This window comes from Mandrillus leucophaeus, unplaced genomic scaffold, assembly GCF_000951045.1.
Source record: "Mandrillus leucophaeus isolate KB7577 unplaced genomic scaffold, Mleu.le_1.0 Scaffold130, whole genome shotgun sequence".
Taxonomy (NCBI): domain Eukaryota; kingdom Metazoa; phylum Chordata; class Mammalia; order Primates; family Cercopithecidae; genus Mandrillus; species Mandrillus leucophaeus.
This window is the reverse complement of record NW_012101255.1, coordinates 2167572-2192974: the sequence shown is the minus strand read 5'-3', so window position 1 is coordinate 2192974 and position 25403 is coordinate 2167572. Positions and strand designations below refer to the sequence as shown.

The following is a 25403-nucleotide window of genomic DNA, read 5'->3' as shown; positions in this document are numbered from 1 at the left end:
CGATATTAACATCCAGAGTTTATTTAATAGTAATATACCAATGTTAACTTCTTAGTTTCAACAAAGGTACTGTGGTTCTCTTAAGTCATTTACATTAGAGGAAAGTGGCTGAATGGATATGGAACTCTGTGTACTATTTTGCAACTTCTCTGTAAATTGGAAATAAAAATTTATTTAAAAGAAAGAATAAAGGGGGGGATGATAAATTAAGCAAAGACGGCAAAATGTTGAAAAGGGTTGAAACTGGTTGAATGGTTGAGGGCTATGTGTTCCTTTCTTGGGTGAACGGAGCTTTGCAGGTCTCTCTCCCAGGTGTCTGGGTGTCAGAGCAGGACCCTAAGCCTCAGCTTCTTTGTTCTGTTGTTCCCGTGACATTGGTTTTACAGCCTTTCCCTGCATTTAACATTCTGCTTCCTTGGAAGAAAGAGCTTAAATGATTTTCAGTGACCATGTGTCATAATGAATCATGAGATAATTTAACTATAACAATTTGTGAAAGAACTGCTAGACAACTGATATTGTAGGATACATTTTTTAATAGCTTTCCACCACTGGTTGCCCTGAACTCCCTGTTACCATGAGTGCAATGCAGAAGAAGCCAAAGGATATGCTAATATAACACTGACATTAGGAATGCTACTGTCTGTTATTTTTCCCTTAATGAAGAGAGAAAATCTGACTAGCTTCTCATGCATGTAAGGAAACTATAAAAATATAGTTAAGAAAAGTGTTTTCTATCTCCCCGTATCTCATATGGGGCCCTACTAAGTGAAGACCAAGGAGAAGAGGATTAAAGGAGGCTTGACCAAAGATTCAGAAAAATAAAGTAGTTTCATGATGCTATTCTGTGAATAATACTTGATCTGCCCATTAGTGAACCATGTTTCCTAGACTACCAGCAAACACAGGTTCTAGTGGATAGGCATTCTATCAGCCTGCAGCTGAGGTAAGTCATTTCCACTGTGTCAGATGTGTGAGGCTGCTGGAGTTTCTGTCATTACCATTAGCTAGCTAGAATTGTATAGCATTATCTTGTTGTATGTTTTATAATAGGCACTTTATGTATTTTCTCATTTATTATTCACTTCAGAGTCAGAATATATTTATGGAATTGTAGATAGGATTTTCAAGCTTTAGAAAATAATTTGTGAAATGCAAAAATGAGTTTGGAATCAAACTCGTTTTCCTAGCTTCCAGGAACACCATTTTTTAATCATTGCAGCTAATGCAAATGGATTTACCAGCTGTTTTTATATGGGCTTATTTTACTAATGAAATAAAAAACACAAAGTCATCATGTATGGTTATCTAAATTTTTCCAGTATTCTTTTTCCTAACAAGTCTTTTATTTAATGCTGTGTATTCTTTCTGCATCACCAGCAGTGGAGAGAATTTGATCAGAGTTGTGACTCAGAGCTGGAGTCACCTTATACTTTATCGTTATTTATTTATTTATTGATTGATTGATTGATTGATTGATTTTTGAGACAGAGTCTCACTCTTTTTGCCCAGGCTGGAGTGCAGTGGGGCAATCTTAGCTCAATGCAACCTCTGTCTCCCAGGTTTAAGTGATTCTCCTTCCTCAGCCTCCCGAGTAGCTGGGATTACAGGCATGCACTATCACGCAAGGCTAAATTTTGTATTTTTAGTAGAGACGGGTTTCACCATGTTGGCCAGGCTAATCTCTAACCCTTGACCTCAAGTGATCCGCCCACCTCAGCCTCCCAAAGTGTGTGAGCCACCACACCCGGCTGGAGTCACCTGTACTTTAAACTGGGGCCCTACATGGAGTCAGGCTCATCTTTCTGGACCTGGGCAGCGCTAAGTAGCTCAGCCCATGCTACATTCCTAACATGGCCTTGCTATGTGAAGTCAGTGTATCTGTTTTATAAAGACCATCTGACTGGTGCTGTTTTACCATTGATGTGCTATCGATGTGATTTTCTAGTTCCAAAAACACTAGTTTCAGTAATTAGTATAACTTAACTCCCTCTGAAATATTCTGGGGTCTCTGTTTCCTATTATTCAAAATAGAAATGAGAAGTCACTAAATTTATTATTACTAACATCAGGAAGCCTTTATTGTAACCTATAGATAGAATATAAGTACAAATAATACATTAAAGATTGTCTATATTTTTCAAGACTTTTTATAAATAAAAGTTTTTGATTGTGTTAGAAAAAAATGAGACATTAACAAATGAAGGAGTAATGAGCTGAAAGACTACCATCTTTTGAAGTGATGGATTAGAAATAAAATAGGCATAAGTAGTTTTATGTAAGCTGCATTTTTTAAAGTAATCTGAAAGGCTTTAAAATTAAGTTGCTGGTGGGCTTTCTGGTAACTTACATGGAAATTATTTTTTATATTTTTATCAAGAAGTCAGTTCCAGGCATTTAAATGAATAACTCATGAATACCTTTGGGTCTATGTCATGGGCCTCTTTTGGATTTCAAGGATATTGCAGGATTTTACATTCGTTCAATGAGACTCTTTAGTTTTTTGTACAAATATTTGGGTTAATGAGTAGCAACAAGCCTAACAATAAAGCTTGACTTGCATTTAGAAACAGGATTTCTAAGTAAACCTGTCCATATTTGCTAGCTAATTGTATTTTTTCTTACTTTTTTTTTCTCCCCCTCTTTCAAAGCTGTATTTAATTTTACGGTCCAGTAAGGCAGAATTGGTAGCACAAAAAATGCTGTCTTTTATGCATTATTTTCACATCTTAAGTTTTCTTTCTGAGCCTTGGTCTCTTTAGGTGAGGCAAAAGTCTCAGTGACCTTTGAGCGAAATGCTTTTGAGAGATGATAGTACAGGATAGGATCAAAGCACAGGTTCGACACAGCCAGGAGCAGTGTAGCCTCTTTGGCTTTGAAGAGTGAAATCCTGGTTGAGCAATCAGTTATGACTTCTGTCTGGCTGAGGGTGTATGGGATTCGGACAATGTGGTAAGGAACAAAGCATATGATGTAGCCCGTGGTCACTAAAAGTATGTTGATGAGAGCCTTTTTCACATTTGGATAATTTTCATTATCTTTGTTTCTGTAGAGCTGTCGAATTACAAGGCAATTGGATATTAAAATGATGACTGAGAAATTTAAAAATATTGCTACACATATGAAATTTGTCAGCAAATGCCAATTTCTTCCAAATTCCTTTTTAAACTCCATACAACCCACATTTGACTTTTCCTTGATGTCTTTGATGGGAATCATCATATTTGGCACCATTATAAGAAGGACCATTAGCCACACAACCGTTGATATCATTTTGGCAAATCCAGGTTCTTGTATTCGGTAGATCTTGCAGCTGTGTGTCAACTGAAGACAGCGATCAATGCTGACAAATGCTAAGAAGATAATTGATAAGTACATATTGATATAGATGAGGCAGGCTGTTACTTGGCAGTGGAATATCTTCAGTTTCCAAGGTGCCACACCCAAGTCAACAACAATTTTCACCGGTAATGCCAGAGTAAGCAGGAAATCAGCTGTAAGCAAATTAATTAAGTAGATGCTCACACACCTGTGATTTGTATTCTTCTGTATAAAAGCCCAGGTTGCAAAACAACTTCCAATAATTCCAACAAGGAAAACTAAATAAAAAAAATATGTGAATGGCTCCAGATCTTTATAAACTGGGCAAAAGAACGAACTGTTTGTCATCTTGAGGGAAAGTAAGGATGACTTCTAAGACTCTGTAAAATAAACAAGGAAAGGGAGGTTAGTAATTAAAATTAGCAGCTATTTTCTTTAAAAGACATTTGTCTTCATAATACCATTGTATTTCTAGTTTTTAGAATTTTAGTAGTGAACTTGCCAGACCATGTGGCCTGGTGAGAACATACTAGATTGTGAAGATGCCTGGGTTTTCCATTGTCTGATTTTGTGACTTTCAGGAAATCCCATGCAGGTTTGCTTTTGGTAGGGATATTTTCAACCTCAGGTTTTTCCATTCCGGTAGTTCTTGTTACCAGTTGGGTTGGAAGTTAGTTTGCAGAGGAGATAAGTGAACTGAGATTCTGAGAAGTAGAGAGAGGAAACTAGGGTTGTGGTTGGGCCTGAAGAGGCTTTTTTTCTTGTTTTGTTTTTTGTTTTCCATAGATTCATGTAGCTCCTAAGGCTGGGAGAACACAAGCTGACCGGGGAAGTAAGGAGTTGATGGAAAATTGTCTCCAGCCTGGTTGTGAGACTCTGTCTCAAAAAAAAAGCAAAAAACAAAACACACACACAAAAAAAACCACAGTTACCAGAACATGGATGTAAGTTTGTAAGTTCATTCATTACAAAATCCTTGGAGAAAGATTTATTTATATTAGTATCAAAACATGTGACTTCAACACTTGAGTTTTTTTTTTTTTTTTCTTTCATTGTGGGTTTTGAAGCAGTTAAAAGCCCAGAAGCATAAGACATACCCTTAGAACTACTGTGATCGCCACTGATAATGACAGTGAAGTCTTGTCATGTCCCTCCCAAATCTGGAACATTGAGTGGGTTTAGTTAAACTGATAGGGCTCCCTTTGACCTGGTCTATTCAAACTCACATGCTTAGAGCTAAGGGTACATTAGTAACCTTTCTGGTGCTGCCTGTTGGTGTGGGTCCTCCTTTTGCATATTAAACAATGTTCTTTTGTTTTAAAGACCTCAAGATTATTTTTGTATTTTAGCAAGAAGAAATTTTATGCTATAATATAACCTTTTTAAAAGTAGCAAATAGTAAGTTATAGTGACCAACATAGAAGGCCAGATCAGCTACTCTGTAAGCGCCCTTTAATAAGAGAATAAAACTTCTGACGTCTTTCTAAATTTTAATTTCCCCAATTAGTTAATGATCCTTTGTGTGCATTTGTAATGAAACAATGTATGCAAACAGATGAATAAGGCAGAGGTACACAAAGCTTTCTAAATTCAAGTGCTGCTTAAAGGCTACATGCCCTTTCTCTTTCCCTACCTGAGTTAGCATGTTAGAGTCCATGAATAATGTAATTCTTTACCAAACTTGATGAAAATAATTAAGCAGTTGGTTTGTGTCTGGCATTATGCCAAATACTTTACATGTACTTATTTAACTTCTTATCATTTCCATAAGCTAGGTGTTGTTATTGTCCCTGCTTTATAGATGAGGAAACTGAGGCATAATGGGGTTACTTACCCGAGGTTACGTAACTGGTAAGATACAAAGCCAGGATTCCAACTCAGTCAGTCTGATCTCAGAATCACATTCAAAACCACTCCAAAACACTGCCTCAATAACAATAGTAAGATGATGATAGTAATGATGATGATGATTATTATATCTGCCAGGCTTTACTAAGGGCTTACTATGTGAGCAGGAGCTATGTTCTAAACAATTTTTATGTAATAAAGCTGAAATAAACTATTCATTTTTAACTTTTTACCAAAATACTAAGAAAATAAGTTTAGGCTTTTCATGTATTTTGATGTTTTATGCATACAGCCACGCACATGCACACCGTACACACACACACACACACACACGCACATTTAAAAACAAAACCTAGGCCCTATCCAATAAGTTTAAACCAACTTTGCTCTCAAAGATTCCATAACCTAGTTTCTCTCTACCATGTCTACTATCTCTTAATCCCAGATTAAGATTGGGATTGGTGGGGTCTCTACTGTTCTGTGTACAGTTCCTTCCTGCCTTTATACTTTTGCATGTGATAGAAATTTTGGAGTCATAGGATTTTAAGGATGGATGGAAACTTTAGTGATAGCCTGTAGTCTAATCCCCAAGTCAGTTGAGGAGATTAAGGGCTGGCACTGGTGTGTTCCTCAAGCTTTCACAGCATGTTCAGGCAAGACTAGGATCTGCTCTTACTGGTGATCGTCTAAGCTCTCTGTCTTTATCCTTACTATTCCTGAATCCTGCTTATTCCAGAGCCTTCAGGAAGCTTCTCACATCTGAAAGCTACTCCAGGCTTTACTGATGTCCTTGGCGACCATGAATTTTGATAGTTACCATTTATTTGCACCTTGGAATTTTGAACATACTTTTCTTCTTTATGTGAAAAATTAGTATTTGTGTGCATTGATATTGTGTCACATCTTTGCTTATTGTTACTTTCTAAGGCCCTAGGATTTTGGCTTATGCACTTTTATTTCAAATATTACGTAATAATAGTAACATAATGTGTTTCTTTAAGTGCTCCATTGCTTACACAACTATAAAATAAGATTATTGTGTCAATGAGACTTATATGGTAAAGAGAAGAATTAGAGTAATTTCTTTTTATTAATTTTCTCTGTAACTAGAACTGACTATACGTATTCACCGTACATGAATAATTTATTTGAAATGAATAACTAATCATTCAATAATTCTCAAGAATCATGGAACATCTCACATTTCTCACATTTGTGTTTATGAACTTTTTTCTAAATTGCAGTGAAAAACAAATCTGTTTATTTAAAATTTTTGCTTATGTAAATTAGAGGTTAAACTATTGTATAATAACATCCTGTGTTCTGTGTCACAAGTTTGAGAATTAAGTGCTTATTAAATATTTTACCAGACAGTTACTTACCAGTGAAAATGTGAGATACTCAGAGGTAGTCCAACAACAACAATACAAGATTTTAACTGTCTTTGTAGTTTGGATAGAGTGCCCATTGCTTAGAAAATAAATAAACTGGCTGGGCACATAGCTCATGCCTGTAATCCCAGCACTTTGGGGGGCCGAGGTGGGTGGATCACTTGAGGTCAGGAATTCGAGACTAGCCTGGTCAACATGGTGAAACCCTGTTTCTACTAAAAATACAAAAATTAGCCACCACCATTACAGGCGGTGGCGGGCACCTGTAATCCCAGCTACTCAGGAGGCTGAGGCGGGAGAATCGCTTGAACCCAGTATGTGGAGGTTGCAGTGAGCCGAGATCATACCACTGCTCTCCAGCCTGGGTGAAAATGCGAGACTCCTCAAAAACAAAACAAAAGAAAAACAAAATAAAAGTTCATTAGATTTTCTATGGGAGTTGCAGTGGAATTTTCTTGAAATCACCTATTGTAATGTTTGTAGAGGAAAGTCATCTTAAAGCCTGTTGTTCCCGTTGTGAAGATCTACAACATGGCCTCTATCCACTCAGTTATAACATTGAGTTACTGAATAGTTATGCTCGCTCAGGTATTCAATCTGGTGTCAGTTATCCCGTCTTTTGGAGACAGATGAATGGGTTCATCAGATACAAGAAAATTATAGTGTCATTCACAGCTAGGACCTATTTAGAGGTCCTAAAAATTGATGCTTTCTTATACAGCTTGGCTTTTTCTACTTATAAGCCTTAAATACTGAAAATCACAATTTTGTTTTCCATGGAAAAGCATTTGAGTATATTAAGTGTTTAAAAAGACATACCTGGGGCTATCTTCCGTGAGCCTCAGCAGACCTTGCTGCAAGTCTTCAGAGAAGCAGGAGCTGTTTGGTTAGCCGCAGCAGTAGCAGCCCCATTGCAGGCTGCTGGCTTTACTAAAAATTTCCTTTCCTTTTTGTGTGGTTTTAAAATGTTGCATATTGACGTAGATGAAACTGTGGTTTGCAAGTAGTTTAACTTTATGAAGTTCTCCTAAAGAAGTTTTTTAAATATATACAATTTCATGTATGCTTTCTTAAGCAATTTACTTGTCATATTTTTTAGAGAAAAGATCTTCATTTGTCTATTTTAGTACCTAACCTTTTTTTAAAGTATCCAAGATGTGTTCTGTGTCATAATGATTTCAAAGAATATCACTCTTTATGCCTTGATGGGGATTAATAATTAAAGATATAAGGTGTTTATGCAATTATTTCTTCAGTATACATAGTAACACAGCATTTCAAAGTTAAAATTGAAAAAATAGTTGCGCTGTTTAATACCTGCTGAGACACCTATTATTAAAAAAAGTAAACAGAAATGTATTTTACGGAGTCTGCTAATGTATGTTTTATTTATGTTATTTTGTGTTCATTATAGAAAAATCTGGAAATAGAAATAAAAAAGGAACATGCAGAGAGATAATTACTGTTAATATTTTTGGTACATAAGTTTTAAATTTTTTCTATGATTATTTCCACTTAAATGTTATTCCTACTATTTTGTAGTTTATAATTTTTCATTGAAGAATCTATTGTATATATTTTCAATTTATGAGATTAGGCTTGTAGTTAGTATTTGTCTATTTGACTCAAACAGCTTAATGGATTGAAATAGTATTTAGTAATTAATAGATTGTGTGTAAAGGAACCCTACAGTGTGTATTTAAGTTGTTTGGTTAAATGTTCATTGTGTCTGTGGCTGAACAAGTGTTTGTTGAATGTTTGAAAGAAGGCTAGCACAGTGGGGAACCTAACAAACATATTTTCAAGAGTTTTACATTTTCTGGTTCGAAGTTGATGTGTAAATGCAAAGCCATTGCCTGGTTAGTTAGGGTCTGGTTTCTTCTAATGCTTTGTTGGCTTGGTAGGTGCTTTGGTTTCTTTTAATAATACTTGGTCAGTTTTCTAGATAAAAAAAAAGAAGATACCTTTCCAGGATCTAAAATTAATCCCTTGGTATTAGTTTTTAAAAAGAAAAATCTCTCAAAAGATGAAATGAGAAGTATCTAGCTAGGGAGAATTTAGGGAAAGTCTACGGAGACTTTTGAAAAAAATGTAAAGATGCTTATGATGATATTGGTCACGTTTCAGGTATTCTGACATCCCCCCAAATTCATATAATTATTGTTTTTGCCAGTGAGGACCATAAATTATAAAGTAGGAGGGAAAAAGCAAATGTTTCTCAAACATTTTATGTTAAGAACCACTGTGAACTTCATCATCATAGTGCTAGGAAAGGATCTTTCTTTTAAGATATGTATGCTTCAGTGTTGTACAGGACTCACTGAAGAACATACTTGTAGAAAAGACATATTTGCAGACAAGTAAGTGAGAAGTGATCAGGGCTTACATTCACTGGAGGGTAGAGGGGGTGAAAGGGAGAGAATTTAGAGATGGGTGCAGTTGACTGCAAACAGTGGTGAATGATTTTTACCATGGCATGGAGAAAAACGGGGATGAAAGATTTTTGACAGAGTTTCTGTTTTGCTTTTTTAAGGTAGGTCTCTTTATATGTTTACTTCCCTGGTTCACTTTAAAGTTGTAGACAAAATTGAAAAGTACGAACAATTGTACTTAAAAATCTACTCAGGCCACAGTTTCTGTGTCTGGATTGCCAAATGTGAAAGCACTAAAGTGCCCTTGTTCTCAGAGTTATATTTAATTTTTAGAATAGTGAGAATTAATCTTTTAATGGAGAGATGAATCATATTCCTCCTCTTGAGAATGAGCTTGGGCAACCTGGCTTTGTGTGGAAGTTTATTCACAGTGGAAATACGTGTATTTTTCATTTTTTTATACGAGTTTCATTTGATTTTCTAGAAGCCACTTTTTCTATCTGTTTCATTGAGGACAAGTGTTTGTGACTGTATTTAGTGTTCCAGGAAGTTGCATGTCATCACTAACACGCCCCCAAGCGGGAAGAAGTGAGGCGAAGTTATTTTTCCCTTACCTTGGTCATGGCAGTGCTGTTTGTTTAATAAATAATCTGTTCATTACTTATGAGTATTTCATGGATATTTTGTATGTGTAAAATAAAAATTAAAGCTAAGTTGTCCTCCAAGTTATTAAGAAAGAAAATATTTTCTGTAGTCTCTCCTATCCATACAAAACGTGCTTTTGATTTTATTGAACACAAATACCAAACAACAGTATTTCAGTAGAAATATTTTCTTTGAATATTTAGCGTTTTTAAAATGTGCTTTTTCAGTGTAGCATGGAAGCCATTTGGAACTAATGAGGAAGGGGAAAGCGAATGTTGGGGTTGATGGTCACTGCCACAGCCAGGCGCACAGGACTGAGGACTTGTTTTTGTTAAAACAAACAAGCCATGAGATGCAGGAGATTCTGCCTCTTACAGATGGGGAAACTGTGGTGCAGAGAAATTAAGGCCCGCTCAAACCTGCACAGTTAGACCCTGGCATCCCAGCTCTTAATTATGCTTCTTACAATGAAAGTGTTAGGGACAGTGATTACAATGGAGGCCATCAGGTCAGTCCAGGCCCCCTTCCCATTTAGTATTTGTAACCATTTGAATTTGCATGCCATTGAGTGGTAGAACACCCAGTGTACCACAGTTCTAACCTTCCTGATGGAGTTTTCAGCCTCCGGAATGTGAATTTAGGATGCTCTTACATCAAAATAGTTTATATCTGAAAGATTTTTATGATCAGTCATTTCTGCCACAGCCTGTGCAACTCCAAATTCAGCCCTATCTCTGCAGCCGTTGTGCTTCAGGGTTATGTTTTGAAAGAAAATAATTTTTTTTTTTTTTGCACATAATTCTCTTTCCCACCTGGATTAGCCCGAAGATTTTTTTCCGTGCTCCGAGATTGGTAGCTTTAAATCTGAGAGTGACTGTTGTGAATAGGCAGTGTAGTTTTAAAGTGAAATGTAGACATATGGTTTCCATGTTACTGTTTCTGTATTACTTAAATACTGCCTTGTTTTTTTCTCTTTAGTGAAATGGAGAATACATGTTTGGAAATGATTTGAAGGCAAAGGTTGTTTTTGCACATTCTTGGAATGTGAACTCAGTTAAAAGAATGGCTGGGTACATTACCCTGTCATTTCCCCTTGACAGTCCTTTTGGTTGTCTGCCTTTTTATTGATGTTACTGCATCAACATTTCATTTTGCCTTTTGGTTGTAAGGTGTGACTGCTATTTGGTCCATGGTTATAAAATAATTTATGGAGGGGAAATTCATAATAAAGAACGTTTAAAGATGATCATGTTTCTTTTTGGTCACTGAATTTCATGCTTTTTTTCCTCATTTGATTGTTTATGGTCCATTTCTTATGAACTTATGACTAACACATTTTCAAAACACAGAACACATTTTAAAAACTCGTTAGTTACTTTCCAAGAGAATGTTCTTTGGAGAACGTCTCCCTTTTCCTAGCCATGTAATTTTTTTTTTTTTTAAGACAGGGTCATCTTATGTTGCCCAGGCTGCAGTGCAGTTGTTATTCAGAGGTCTAATCATAGCCTGCTACAGTCCCAAACTCCTTGGCTCAAGCAATCCTCTTACATCAGCCTCCTGAGTAACTAGGACTACAGGTGCACACCACTGCACCCAGCCATGTGAATATTTCTTGATCAAGTATTTATGAAAAATTATAACAGCAAATATGTATTGATTGCAGGCTGCCTCCTGAGCTCTTATCCTGGAGAATATTTTATGCTTTGTAAAGGAGTGATAAGGAATCTTATCACCTGCTATGTGCTGTTAGAACCTGTGGGAATCCGGGAAGTGTAATGCTCCAGACTGTGGTAGGGTGAACGGGAGCTTCTTCAGAATGAGCTACAAGGTGGTATGCTTGAGGGATGACACAGATAATTGGAGTATGAGAAATTTTTTGGGGGGACTGTCAGGCAATTTAGGGGCTTAGGTGTCTCTGTGAGGAAAAGATTGAGACAAAATCTTGGATGCTCCCTGGGATTTTAATAAAGTAAGCACTGGAGAGCTCATGGCTATACAAGGGAAGGAGCTGTCAATTCAGCAATGTTAGGTAAATCTGCCAGCATTGGAGTTTGCTTGGTTAGGAGAGAAAGTGGAAGATGAGAAACCAGTTAAGGAATGATTGCAGTCATTTTAAGTGAGAAGCAATAAGGACCTGAAATTACATGGGAAGGGAGGAATAGCTGAGAACCACTGCAGAAGTAAAATCACTGCAGTGGAGGGTAGAGAGGGAGAAGAGGAGACTGAAGTTTTAGTCCTGGGAAAGGAAGTCTGAGGAGAGAGAGGCAGATTGGTCATGTAGAAAGGTGAATTTGGTTTATTGACTTACAGAGTTTCTATTTGATATAACTTAGATTTTTATTTTATTGTTTTTCATTTAGGTTTTAAATGTTTCTCAGAGCTTTATCTGTCATTAACCAAAACATTCTAAATGTACTTTGTAAACACTTAAGGAGCTCTTATTTTGAAGGGTATTGATGTTGGTTTTCTTACTTAAAATAAGAGAATTTTTCTTATTTTTCGCCTGCTTTCATACTATTAGATAAGAACTACACTTGGCCATGACAATTTTTTTTTTATAGTTGCATGTTTTTCTTAACAAGAAAGTGAATTTGATGTGGAGTTGAAATTGGCTTTTATAAGGATTACGTCCTCATGCAGGCAATATGATAGCACAGAGAGCTGGTATTCCTTTAGAAAGATAATGGTTGAAAGTACAACATAACAGCTTGGAAAAACCTGCAAGTTAAATATAGAGACTCTTTTAGCTTAGAAAATAGAACATTGAGGCCGGGCGCTCACGCCTGTCATCTCAGCACTTTGGGAGACCGAGGTGGATGGATCACCGGAGGTCAGGAGTTTGAGACCAACCTGACAAACATGGTGAAACCCCATCTTTACTAAAAACACAAAAATTAGCCAGGCATGGTGGCGAGTACATGTAATCTCAGCTACTCGAGAGGCTGAGGCAGGAGAATCGAACCCTGGAGGTGGAGGTTGCAGTGAGCTGAGATCACGCCACTGCAGTCCAGCTTGGGGAACAAGAGCGAGACTCTATCTCAAGAAAAGAAAATAGAAAATCAAGAATTTAAGTAATGTAATATTGTACGATATGATGAGGCTATGTTTTCTTGGTGTTCATTTATGTCAGGAAATGGAATGATAGGAAAGTAAGCCCTTTGTCACACACTTTTGGGGCAGGTTTAGCTGGTCATCAAATGATGGGGGATTTGGGAGAGAAGGGAGAAGTAGTGCAGGTGTGGGTTTCCCTTGCCATGCTGATACCATGAGAGTTAAGGCTGGTGACACCTGGAGGCTGATAAAGAACAAATTTACTCCCTGGTCTTAAGTCCTGTGTTGCAGGTCCCCAAAAACACATGATACAATGTTTAGGAAGTGAAGTGAAGTGGCTAGTGGCTATGACTGCGACCGTGAGAGAAGCCATAGAATCATACAATTAACACCTTCAAAAAGTAACAAGTAGTCTTATAAACTTTTTCAGTGAGAATACCTGTCATATATTTTGCTGTTTATTGAGGTGGACCTATTTTTGTAACACCCCTTTTGTGCTTACACCCAACTTATATTGAAGCAGGGGAAGATAGGAATGCAGTAATATCTCTTATTTCCTAAAAATCTTGAGACCGCTTTGGGAAGCACTTTTTTGTTTCTTTTTTGTAGCTGATTTACATGTAACATTTATCACATACATTTACTGCAGAGAAATTAATACGACATTTAATCATTTTGTACAAGCAGTACTATAAAGTGGTTAAAACATTTTGAAAAGTGACCTGTGGGAAAGGAAAACGACATTTTGCTAAAGTGGTTCTTTTGACGGGGATGTCTTGTCATGAAACGGTAATCCACATGCAATTAGAGTCTTGTGGAAGATAGTGACCAAAAGGAAGTAATGGCTTTTACCGTTGAAGACCACACAGTACCAAATACACAAACCCTCACAGTGCTGCTTACCCAAAAGAACTCCCATGTCATTCTGGGGAGTGATCTGTTATATTTGTAATTTGTGTAATATTATCTCTTGATGTTACAGATATTTGTTGTATTTATTGATACTTTTTCTCCAGAGTTAAAAGATATAGATGGCAACGATAGGGTTAAGGATAGAACACAGAACTAATGACACATACGTGACTAACATCGTCAAGCAGAAGCACAGCTTTGTGTGAGGGTGTTTTCTAGAATTTCTGAACTCTTTAGATTACTCTGTTAGATAAAACCAGTATATCACGAGTTTCTCATTTGTAGTTGCCAAAAGAAAGAAAGAAAGAGAAAAGAAACCAATTAAAATTGGGCTTATTGGCTGTGGGTATGGTTTTACATGAAGACTGATGCAGGCACTCAGCTTTGTAACCAGGACTGAGTTTGTAGCATGTCTTCAGTGTGCCTTCCATGGTGTCAGTTTCAACTCATAGGGTGCTCTAGGCTCTCTTCTTATGGTAGCCAGATGAAAGAAGTGCTTCTAGACTTTATATCTTTGTGGCACACCCTTCAGATAATTTTTTCAGAAACTTAGAACTTGCTCTCATTAGGTCAAATTGGATCATGTTCCATCCCAACTTGTGGCCAGTGGAATCAGACATGTTGATTGCCTAGAGTCAGTTATGGCTGGCCCCTTGTATAGGGGATGGGGTCAGCTGCATATGATAGCTGCATGGTTGAGAACAGGACAAAATGACTTTCCCAAAGGAAAAATTTTGCTTCTGTTTCTGGGAAAAGAAGACGTAGGCTGAAGATGACCAGCGAATGAGCACTAGTCATGACAACATTTTGTAAAAGACCGTTGCAGGGTTCACCCACCTCTGGGTAGATGTCACTGTGTAATCTTTTTATATGATTATGATCTTTCTATGATCTGTTTCTTGATTACTCTTATCTCAAATATTCCTTTTATAAAAAAACCTTAAAACATTTTGTATAGGTAGTTGTCGAATCACTTATGCATCAAAATGAAATTAAGGATTCCTGTTAAAGGGAAATTTTTAGTCGTCATGAGTGACTTTTGAATACCTTTCTGTGAGATTTCTGCATTCCACATGTTACAGAGTAGCCAGTGGCATATTCTGTCTGCAGGTGTATTTTCTTTTCATTGGTGCCCCAGCAATGTAAAAACTTTGTGACTTTTCATATCTTGAAAAATGAGGAGATAATTGACTAGAGCTGAGAGCCCTTTGACCTCTCTTGGTGAGGCAAAGGCTCTCAGCACACCATCATCATTAGCTTCCCCTGTTTCCTTACAGCCGTGTTTACAGTGCCTTCTGCAGGCACCTGAGTTGTAAGCCTCAGTGGGCACCCTGAACACTGGCATGCCTGCACTGTAGCTTTATCTACAAAAGGACCCTGCAAGTGTTCACTGTTGCCCACCTACACTAGTGCTAGTGATCTCAGGGAAGTTGCTGGGTTAATTTATTATTGCTGGTGCTCTGCCACTTGGTTTTTAGTTGTTACTCTGGACCTGAAAGTTCTAATAGGCAGTAACTATTACTCAAGTGTTGCTTCACCATCTCCTTAACTGCATTGCATGTTGTTTCCTGAAAAATATTACTTTTGCATTGCTATTCTGCTTTAGCACGTGCTTACAAAGGCATCTTCTCTTTTTCACTTTCACTTTTTACCATGGCCCAGTAGGGGGCATTTAAAACCCTGGTATTTACTCATTTGTCCTGGCCAATGTAAGTTGTAAAGAATAAACACAGCCTCTTTTTTTTTTTTTTTTTTTTAACAGATGTAGTCAGATTAACAATTATAGCAAGCTTAGTTTACCAAGCACATTTGTGATAGCATGGCAATTTTCGTTTTTTATTTTTTGAGAGAGTCTGATTGACCCAGAATTGGGAACTGTTAGGACGGTGGAAAGTAGATACTGAGGGGAAAAAAAAAACCTGTCCAGCTTTTCCTCAATTTAGGGTATTTTTTTCTGAGTTTTGCCTAAAATATTGATGAGGTTATAGGGCATATGAAGTACTTTTGTTTCTTTTTTTGACATATGGTCTTGCTCTGTTGCCCAGGCTGGAGTACAGCAGCACAATCATGGCTCACTTCAACCTCTGCCTCTTGGGCCCAGGTGATCACCACCTCAGTCTCCCCAGTAACTGGGGCTGTAGGCGTACACCACCAAGCCTGGCTAATTTTATTTTTTTGTAGAGACAAGAGTTTTGCCATGTTGCCCAGCCTGGTCTTGAACTCCTGGACTTAAGTGATCTGCCCACCTTTGCCTCCCAAAGTGTTGGGAGTACAGGTGTGAGCCACCATGCCCTATCCGGAGTACTTATTCTGAAAAGTAAGTGGCAGATAGAATTTTTGAATTCTCTATGTAACTGCCTCCCTTGTATTAGCATAATACATATGCATAATTTATATGCATAATTGAGCATATAAAGAAACTACGTATGTCCTGACTATGAGGAAATCTGGTAATGTTTCCTCATGTTGATTATTAAAAAAATAGACAGTATTAAATTTCTTTATTAGTATATAGACAGTAAAGCATGAAATAGATACAAACATTACTTATAAAAATGTTTTGAAAGAACATTTGAAACATGGATGAGTGTCTTCTAGCCAGTTAATAGCAGAGAAAGAATTTAGTTTTGGTAGCTCTCATAAGCCAGTAACCATATGCCATGTCTCCAGATGTAAAATCCATCTGTTTTCCAGAAAAATGTGATGTGTGAATTTTCTTTTTATGTGTTATTTTGCACGCATTAATGTAAATTTTAGATAAAAAAAATCAAGTTTATTTGCTTTCTAAGAAAATGACCTCCTTTCCCATTTGCCAACAGAATAACATATGTTCTAGGGTGTGGGTGTGTCTTTTTCCCAGTCATCTTATTTTTCCCATACTATTGAACAGGGGAAGTTGCTAATAACATATGTCAATATTTAGTTTCTCTCAGTAAAGCCTACTTAAAAATATTCTAGGTTGGGCGTGGTGGCTCACTCCTGTAATCGCAGCACTTTGGGAGGTCCAGGCGGGTGGATCACAAGGTCAGGAGATTAAGACCATCCTGGCTAACGTGGTGAAACCCCATCTCTACTAAAAATACAAAAAAAATTATCTGGGCATGGTGGCACGCACCTGTACTCCCAGCTACTCAGGAGTCTAAAGCAGGAGAATCGCTTGAACCCAGGAGACGGAGGTTGCAGTGAGCCGAGATTGCGCCACTGCACTCCAGCCTGGGTGACAGAGTGAGACTCCGTCTCAAAAAAAAAAAAAAAAAAATTTTAATGCCAGAACCCCAGGCTTATTAAATGGCATAAGTCTTTGTAGAAAACATATTTAGCATGTATCTAGTGTCCTCAAAGTGCTCTCAGAAAAAAAAATTTTCTTGCTAAGTATACAATTAATATTCCTTTTCCTTTGCAGTGCCATGAAGTAAATCAATGAGGGGTTTCTTAGGTGATTTTCTGGGTGTGTGCTTATCCTGCTTCTTCAAATCAGGAAAAAAAGTTGACTTTTTATTGCAAATAGCCCTCTAGCCCTTCATCAAACTGTGCCTGCTTTCAAGTTAGTCTTTAAGCACAGTGTTGAAAAGAATTACATACTAGATTCTGGTGTTTAGAGAAAGAAGATGCCTGGGTGAGTTGTCTTTGATTATGTCCTGTTTTATTTACTATATAAATTTCTACATTAACTGACCAGACTAGTGGTTATAAACTTAAACTTATTTTAATATAATAGAATTGAATAATTGTGTGTATTAATTTTTTATTAATAGAGAATAGAAAAGTCAGTATTAGAGAAATTACAGATGGATGTGTTCTCTTTGATGTTACAAAAAAGCATGGAAACTTATATTTGAATTTTATTGAACTAAATTGGATGGCAGTGCTAGAGATAATACTTATGATGAGGGCACATATTTATTTATCTTATGTAATTGAAGATGACAACATGCACATGTGGTCTTTATTTGGAAGAGGGTAGGAACTCACAAAGTATCTATGCTTTCAAGTGTTGTATTTCCTCTTTTGGTTCTGGAAATATCTAGGTCATTCTGAGCTTTTAATGGGATGTGCAATTTCTTACATAAGATTTCCCTAAATGGCTGGCATAGAAAGAAATAAATAATAGGGTCCAGGCATACATTTGCAGCAGATAGTAGCAGAGTGAATTCTTTCATATACCGCAAGGTTTCTTTTGACTGGCAGCTGTAATGAGCTTCAGTCTGACTCTTTGTGTAGGGGATCCTGGCAATATGGTAAGGTACAAAACAGACAAAAAACACGAACACGATGCTGAATATGTTGCGGCTAGATTTCTTTTTGACTGAAGTGGAATTCCGACTTGACTTAAGGTGGGACTTAAAGATCTTCTTTGTGATAGCAGTATAGAAGACGATTAACAAAAGAAACACAATCCAGAAGATGCCCACGAAGATGTAGTTTGATGCTGTGTGCCACTTCCGTCCCAGTTCACTTTTCAGTTCTATACATTTTATATTTGTAACCTCCCTAACACTCTGGTTGGTCAGAATAATATTTGGAACAGCAAGGAGGAGCATGAGCATCCATACTATCACTGACAGGAGTTTGCTGTAACTCACTGACTGGATGAAAGAAGTCCAAAGAGGCTTTACAATTTTATAATATCTGTCAAAGCTGATGAGCCCAAAGAACACAATGCTGACGTACATGTTGACGTAGAAGAGCACGGCAGAGACCCTGCACACAAACACATTCAGCTGCCAGGGGCCAAGGCCTGAGTCATTAAGGATCTTGAAAGGAAAAGTCAGGCTCATCACAAAGTCAGCAATAACAATGTTCTTGAGATAGATGATGAAACTCTTGGAGCTGGGCACGTAAAAGAATATCCATCCTGACACTCCATTGAGTAGGATTCCCGCAATGAAGACCGCACAGTACAGCACGGGAATGATCTGCTGAGTGATCAGGAGGTTCTTAGAGCAGGATTCATCTGGAGGCTGTGTGGAGGTTGAATTGATCATCTTGTAACTTCTGAAGGCAGAGGCCTGAAAAGAGGTGTGAACTAGTCACTCACAGGGCACTATGGTCTCCAAGACATTTGCTGAGTAGTAAGGCAAAGGGCAATGAATATAGTCAAACCTACCAAATTTTTGAAGCCACCTTTTTACTCTGTGTAAGTTAGACACTCATCCGTCCCTCCCTCCCTCTCTCTGTTCTTCCTTTTCTTTCTTTTGGTCTTCCTTTTCTCCTTTCCCTCCCTCTTTTCCCCTTTACCCACTCCCCGCTCCCTCTTTTCTTCCTTCTCCCCTCTCCCCCTCCCTTTCCCCCTCCCTTCCCCCCCTCCCTTTCCCCCTCCCTTCCCCCCTCTTCTTCCTTTTTTTTTGGGCACTGAAAAGGGAAGAATGGAGTAGCCAGGTGGCAGTAAAGAGAAACTGGAGCAGCAGGGCAGTTTGAGAACTTCTAGGTAATAACGGAGACAGCATGTCCCTAAAATAATAATGGTTCCCTATTAAACTCCAGAGTTCTAGGAAATACTCACTTAGGTATAATCTTAAAAGGTAATAACTGTAAAAGCAGAATTAATGTTTTATTTTATTCAGAATCCCATGTGTAATGTATTTTTTTAAAACCTATGTTGGAAATGCGATTGTTTTTTCCTAAAAGAGAAATTTTTATGGATTCATAAAAATCATTTATAAATGTTTACATATTAAGAGCTATTCAGACAGACCTTACTTTTAGAAAAGTGTATTCTACATATATGTTGGACATGAGACAGTGTCTAACAAGCATATACATTCAAATGTTAACTGGTATTTTTGGTATGGGATTATGGGTACCTTTTCAATATTGAGCTTTTTTGTTTTTTTTTCCCATTGAAAAACTGATTTGCATTATTTTTACAAATTAGAATACAAATACAAATGATAAAAAGTGCTTTAAACATTCTGAGAAATGCTTCCCAAAGTACATTCTACATCTGTACTGTTCATTATGGTAGCCACTAGCCATGTGTGGGTATTGAGCACTTGAAATATGGCCTGTCCAGATTGAGATGTTCTATAAGTATAAAATGCACTCTAGACTTTGCAGACTTGGAATGAAAAAATGTAAAGTATCTCAATATTTTTAATATTGATCCCATGTTGAAGTAATATTTACAAATTCTCTATTAAATAAAGTATATTATTAATCTTAAATTTCACTTAATTTTACTTTTTAAGACTCTGGCTGCTAGAAAATTTTAAATTACATATGTGGTTCACATTATGGTTTTATTGCACAGTGCTGTGCTAGGTGTTATCCAGAACTCCTATTGTTTAGGAATCCTGTATATTCTTCACTGATGTCGGACGTGTTGATTTAGGGCAGAGGGAAGACTAGAATTAAATTCAAAAGGTTATTTGATGTATCGGAAACAAACGTTTACTGCCCATCTTACATGTGAGCAATGCCAATTATCCTGCTTAAAACCCTTTAGTCATCTGTCCTTGCCCTCAGGAGAATGTCCGAAGTCTGTAATGTTGAAGTCCTTTCTTGTTCTGCCTCCAGCTTCTTCCATCCCCAGCACTGAGTTCTTGCTGTCCTGGGCCCTTCTGCTTCTTTTTAGGTTCGATGATTTCTGTCTGTCTGGACCTTTGCACAGACTTTCATTTGTGTGGAAAACTGTTTCCATACCTTCCTGACTGGCTAACTTCTTTTTATCCTCAAGTCCTCTGCTTAGCTGTCACTTTCCTTAGGAATCCTCAACTTTCTGAGCCTGGTTTGGGGTGGATTGAGTATGTGCTTATCATCCTGTGTCTTTCTCCTCTCAACACTCCTCTCCAGCTGTTTGTCTCTTCCACTACTACAGGCTCCTTCAGAGGAGAAAGATCATGCCATTTTTTTACTCTTGTATTCTTTGCATAATATTTAGGACATTAGTTAAAATGTTTGTGAAATAAATGAATATGCACTCTGGAAATACAAGGCATGAATCCCTTGCTCTTAAGATTTATTCAGGGATCAAGGGAAAGAAAGATTGTGGGAACAGTGGGTACCTTGATGTCAGAGAATGCATCTTTTTCATCTGTATTTGTGGTGCCAGCACAGTGCATATCACAGTGAAGGACAAGTTAGGTCAATAAATTTAAGCATGACAAAGAGATATTTTGAAACATGGAATATGAGATAGTCATGTTCCACATAAAAAAAGTACATCCATATAAACCTGTGTGCTGCTTCCTACACAAGAATATCTGGTTTCTATGTATCTTCCTTTCCTGTGTGCTTTCCTTTTGCTTTATGACAAAAATAGAAATATTGATAGACACTTGATTTTGCCAGTCTATGGACTCCCTGTAGAAGGAATGAGTACCCCAAATCACTTCCTCCACAAAACCTTTCACTAGCACTATTCCTCCTCTTCCGTGTAGCCTTGTGTGCTTGGCTCTGGGCATAGTTGGTTTGTACTCATTTGCTTCTTTGTAGGTCTTCTATCACCTTTCTCCTTATGAGCCTGTTTCATATTTTAAAAGATAAGGGAGGGGGAGCACATTTTCCATTTTTAACTGTCTACTGTGACTAAGAGTCTGTGTCTGGTAACTGATTTGTTTGGTAACTGTCTCTTGACAGTTAGATGCATTTTGGTTTAAATGCCAGTCTTGCAGAGCTTGAGAGAATGCATGCTGCTATATTCCCACGTGTAATTTGGTTTCCCAGTCCTAGGCACACAACCCCCAGATCCTCAGCGCCTGGCCATTGTGGTGTCCTACTCATGGCAGGTCCTAAGTACTTGTGGGATTCACTTGAGTTTAAAATATAAAAAAACTGTAGATGTTATTTTGGAAAACAGAAATATTAACTATGTAATATATAATTATATGGTGAAATATTGAATAATTTCCCAGAAATAATTTAATGAGAGCCAAATTCCTTTCCTTTGGGAAATATTATAGAAGCCACTATTTGTAGAAATAGTGAATCCCATAGAATGAGAGACATAATTCCTTTTCTTATAGAAACCCTTATAAAATTATTTTCTCAGAGTCTTTTGTATTTTTGAGCTGCAGTATTTCTGCATGTGGCCTAATGCTGCAGGTCCAGAACTCTGCTCTCAGATTCCTCAGGTTGCTGGGAATCTGCATACATATGCCCTAATGATATACATCATTCCCCTTCACTGCTCCCACCACTTTGAGCTGGATGGAAGGGAATGATTGACCAAGGTAAACTTCTAGAGCAGCTTTACCTCCTGAAACGGAGTGAATGCACACAGCTTACCTGGGCCCTTTCCACAAACACTGCTATTTTGGCAGTTTTGATGCAACTGCAGATGAGACTCCACTTTAGGATGGGAGGTTTTAGACATGCTGGTTGGGTGCCTCTGCTACCCTGTGCCACTGTCCGGTTTGATACAGCAGAGGCTCATGCCAGGACAGATTTCTTCATCTTAAAGGAACACTCTAAAGGAATAAGCTAAAGAGAAATTCCTCTTGGTAGTAATTTTTGAACTCTTAAATATTGATTTTTTTTTTTTTTTTTTTTTAAAGCAGTGGGGTTAATGATGAGGGCATTCTGTCTTACGGGTTCAAGTGTCTCAGAGCTTGAGACACTTGAACCTTTTGGCAGCCTTTTCTGTAGGGCAGATCAGAGCGGTAATGGACTGAGAGATGTGAGGAAAAGAAACTCTCTTAAGGCAAGTAAGACCAAATTATATATTGAGACCAAAAGGCAGGCATATGTGTTGGATGAAAAATAGGACAAAATCATTAAAAAAGACATATATCATTTGGACCTCGTGATATCTGCTCAGTCTCTTCTTCCTATCTTTAGTGTAGACTGAGATGATTTAATGTCCTGATACAGGGACCTACAGAAACTTCAGATCTTTCACAATTGAAGGAAATTGTTTTATCCTCATGTTGATTTTATACAAAAATGTAAAAATAAATAAGAACCAAAAGAATCAGAAAAGAAGCTCTTAGTGTGCTCAGCAACCCTCCCTTCCCTGCCCACTTCTCAGTTGATTCACTGTTTCTTACCAGCTCATGCTAGTCCATTAAAGATGAGAGATAGGCAACAGAAAAAATATTAAAAGATGAACAAGACTTCTGGATGATGATTAACTGGATTACTGGATAAGCAGGCATTCTGGTGAGCCAGTTTGTGTAGGTGTCTGTTTGTGGAGCCCTGCTCATTGATGGTTACTTCTGATATTATCACTGAATTTCTGTAGTGAAAGTTGTCGTTATGTTAACTTTGAGGCTTTAGGAATGTAAACAATGCTCCTAAATTCTAGAGATCACATTTAAGAAAGATTTGTATATATAGCTAAACTTTTTAAAAAGGGATACTGTGGCTGGGCACGGCTCATGCCTGTAATCCCAGCACTTTGGGAGGCCAACGCAGGTGGATCACCTGAGGTTAGGAGTTCAAGACCAGCCTGGCCAACATGGTGAAACCCCACCTCTACTAAAAATACAAAAATTAGCAAGGTGTGGTGGCATGCACCTGTAATCCCAGCTACTTGGGAGGCTGAGGTAGGAGAATTGCTTGAACCTGGGAGGCAGAGGTTGCAGTGAGCTGAGCTCCCACCATTGCACTCCAGCCTGGGCTTCAGAGCAGGGCTCCGTCTCAAAAAAAAAAAAAAAAAAGAAAAAAATAGGAGGTTACTGTGTAATAGTGTAAGTCTTGAAATTTTCTCAGGTGAAACTTGACCTTGTTTCACAAATCCAGATACATGAGAATGAAGTGGTCTGAAATGTTTTAGCCTACGTTGTCTGCTATCACTTTGGAGTCTTTGGTAACATAATTAAAGAACATGGCAGAATGAGATTTATGAGACCCAAAGACAGTTATTAAAATGTAGTGGGAGCATTTTGTAGATTGCTTTCCTTCAACAATTTTTTTTTTTTTTTGCAAAGTTAGGATGTCAATGCCAAAGATTCAATCTGATTTAGATAGTGAGTGCACTTGTCCCTTAGTGCAGTGTAATAGCTTAGGATTGTGCGGCATGAAGTGTTTTCAAGTTGCCACATATTACCTATAACCTCAGGGTTCTCTCTTTGGGCAGAATTTAATTGATACAAGGCTATGCAAAGCAATGCTCATTCCAGAAATACGTTTATCTTAATAAAAGCAGGCTTAGTCAGCTCTGAGTTCGGTACTCATCTGTGTAATTATATACCGTGACCTATTTTCCTCTTGTATTAGACCACCTTCCACCATCCTAATTGTGAGCTGTGATTCCTTCTCTGAAGAAAAGAATCATTCCTTTATAGCATGTTGATGAAATTAACAAAGCTCTTGATAATACTTGAGGAATTAAAAAAAATTACCTTTTAAGATTTTTTTTGCATAATATGAGGTCTCTTTTCAGCGAAGTTGTTTTGTCCAGTGAGTGTTTATCGTCTCGAAGTGGCCTTTTTTCATTAAAGATCCTGCATTACAGGAAACAAAAAAACCAGTGAGCACCAGACTTTTATTGGGGAAATATATCTGTACTTACTTCTTAAATTCATGTAATTGTGAAATATTCCAATTTGTGCATTTGTTGTTTCACTGTACTTGCTATTTGTTGTCAATATGATTATTGATTTGTATGATTTATGATAATATGATTATTGATTTGGTTGCAGCCTCTCGTGGGAAACTTAAACTCTTTGAGAGCTTGGGCATGAAGTGGTTTTGGTCATTGGTTTATATTAACCCCCCTTGGATAAGGATGATCAAATCAGTTTATCAAATGACTGAATAGAACAATTCATTTCAGCCAGGAAATCATAGGCCTAATTGCAGGTGGATTTTTTTTACTGTTTTGTTTTTAAAAAACCTTTGACTTATTGACCTTTTGGGCCAGATAATTATTTATTTTTGGGAGCTGTCCTCCACATTGTAAGATGTTTAGCAGCATTTCTGACTTCTGCGTACTAGATGCCAGTAACCCCCTACACAAGTTGCGGTAATCAAAAATATTTATAGACTTTGCCAAATGTCCTCTGAGGGACAAAATTGCCCTCATTTGATTACCACCAGTCTAATGAGACTAACGTGTGGACTTTGCAGAGATAACACCTGAAAACCATGTGGTCTGATAGGAAGAGGGTAGGTTTAGCAAAATGGTGGTTGGATTTGGTTCTGCCTTAGTCTAGGTTTTCATATTTCTAAATTCTTTAAACCAGTGAGTGCTCCCTAAACTTTAATGTGCATACACATTACCTGGGATCTTGCTAAAATGAGGACTGAGATTCCATTATGTCTAGAGTTTGGCATGTGATATGGTTTGGCTCTGTGTCCCCACTCAAATCTCATCTTGTAGCTCCCATAATACCCACGTGTTGTGGGAGGGACCTGGTGGGAAATGATTGAATTATGGGAGTGGGTCTTTCTGTGCTGTTCTGGTGATAGTGAATGGGTCTCATGAGATATAGTGGTTTTAAAAACGGGAATTGCCCTGCACAAGCTCTCTTCTCTTGTCTGTTGCCATGTGAGACATGCTTTTCACCTTCCACCATGATTGTGAGGCCTCCCACCATGCGGAACTGTAAGTCCAGTAAACTCTTCCCTTTGTAAACTGTCCTGTTTCTGGTACATCCTTATCAGCAGTGTGAAAATAGACTAAATTGGTACCAGTAGAGTGCGATGTTGCTGAAAAGATACCTGAAAATGTGGAAGCGACTTTGGCACTGGGCAACAGGCAGAGATTGAAACAGTTTGGAGGTCTCAGAAGAAGACAGGAAAATGTGGGAAAGTTTGGAACTTCCCAGAGACTGAGAGGCCTCAGAAGACAGGAAGATGTGAGAAAGTTTGGAACTTCCTAGAGACTTGTTGAATGGCTTTGCCCAAAATGCTGATAGTGATATAGATAATAAAGTCCAGGGTGAGGTGGTCTCAGATGGAAATGAAGAACTTGTTGGGA

General features: G+C 37.7%; 3 protein-coding genes across 4 annotated transcripts in view; 1 reads left to right on the top strand and 2 right to left on the bottom strand.

The window, feature by feature from the left end:
* MED12L (mediator complex subunit 12-like) overlaps positions 1-25403 on the top strand; it is a 350848-nt gene that overhangs the window by 106045 nt on the left and 219400 nt on the right. The gene's annotated exons all lie outside the window — the stretch shown is intronic.
* On the bottom strand, positions 2133-7477 carry GPR171 (G protein-coupled receptor 171). The gene is made up of 3 exons (XM_011972748.1): positions 7380-7477; positions 5156-5244; positions 2133-3701 (listed from the first exon to the last, which is right to left on the bottom strand). Exon 3 carries the CDS (start codon positions 3667-3669, stop codon positions 2710-2712), a length of 960 nt encoding a protein of 319 aa, XP_011828138.1. The 5' UTR covers positions 3670-3701; positions 5156-5244; positions 7380-7477; the 3' UTR covers positions 2133-2709.
* The window catches only part of P2RY14 (purinergic receptor P2Y, G-protein coupled, 14), a 60378-nt gene continuing 51872 nt past the window's right edge, over positions 16898-25403 (bottom strand). For both annotated transcript variants that reach the window (XM_011972750.1, XM_011972749.1), the window contains exons 2-3: positions 23824-23925; positions 16898-18549 (exon numbers count right to left, since the gene is read on the bottom strand). In XM_011972750.1, coding sequence (XP_011828140.1) covers positions 17509-18525 — 1017 coding nt within the window. In that variant the 5' untranslated portion in view covers positions 18526-18549; positions 23824-23925 and the 3' untranslated portion in view covers positions 16898-17508. The remainder of the gene's footprint in view (positions 18550-23823; positions 23926-25403) is intronic.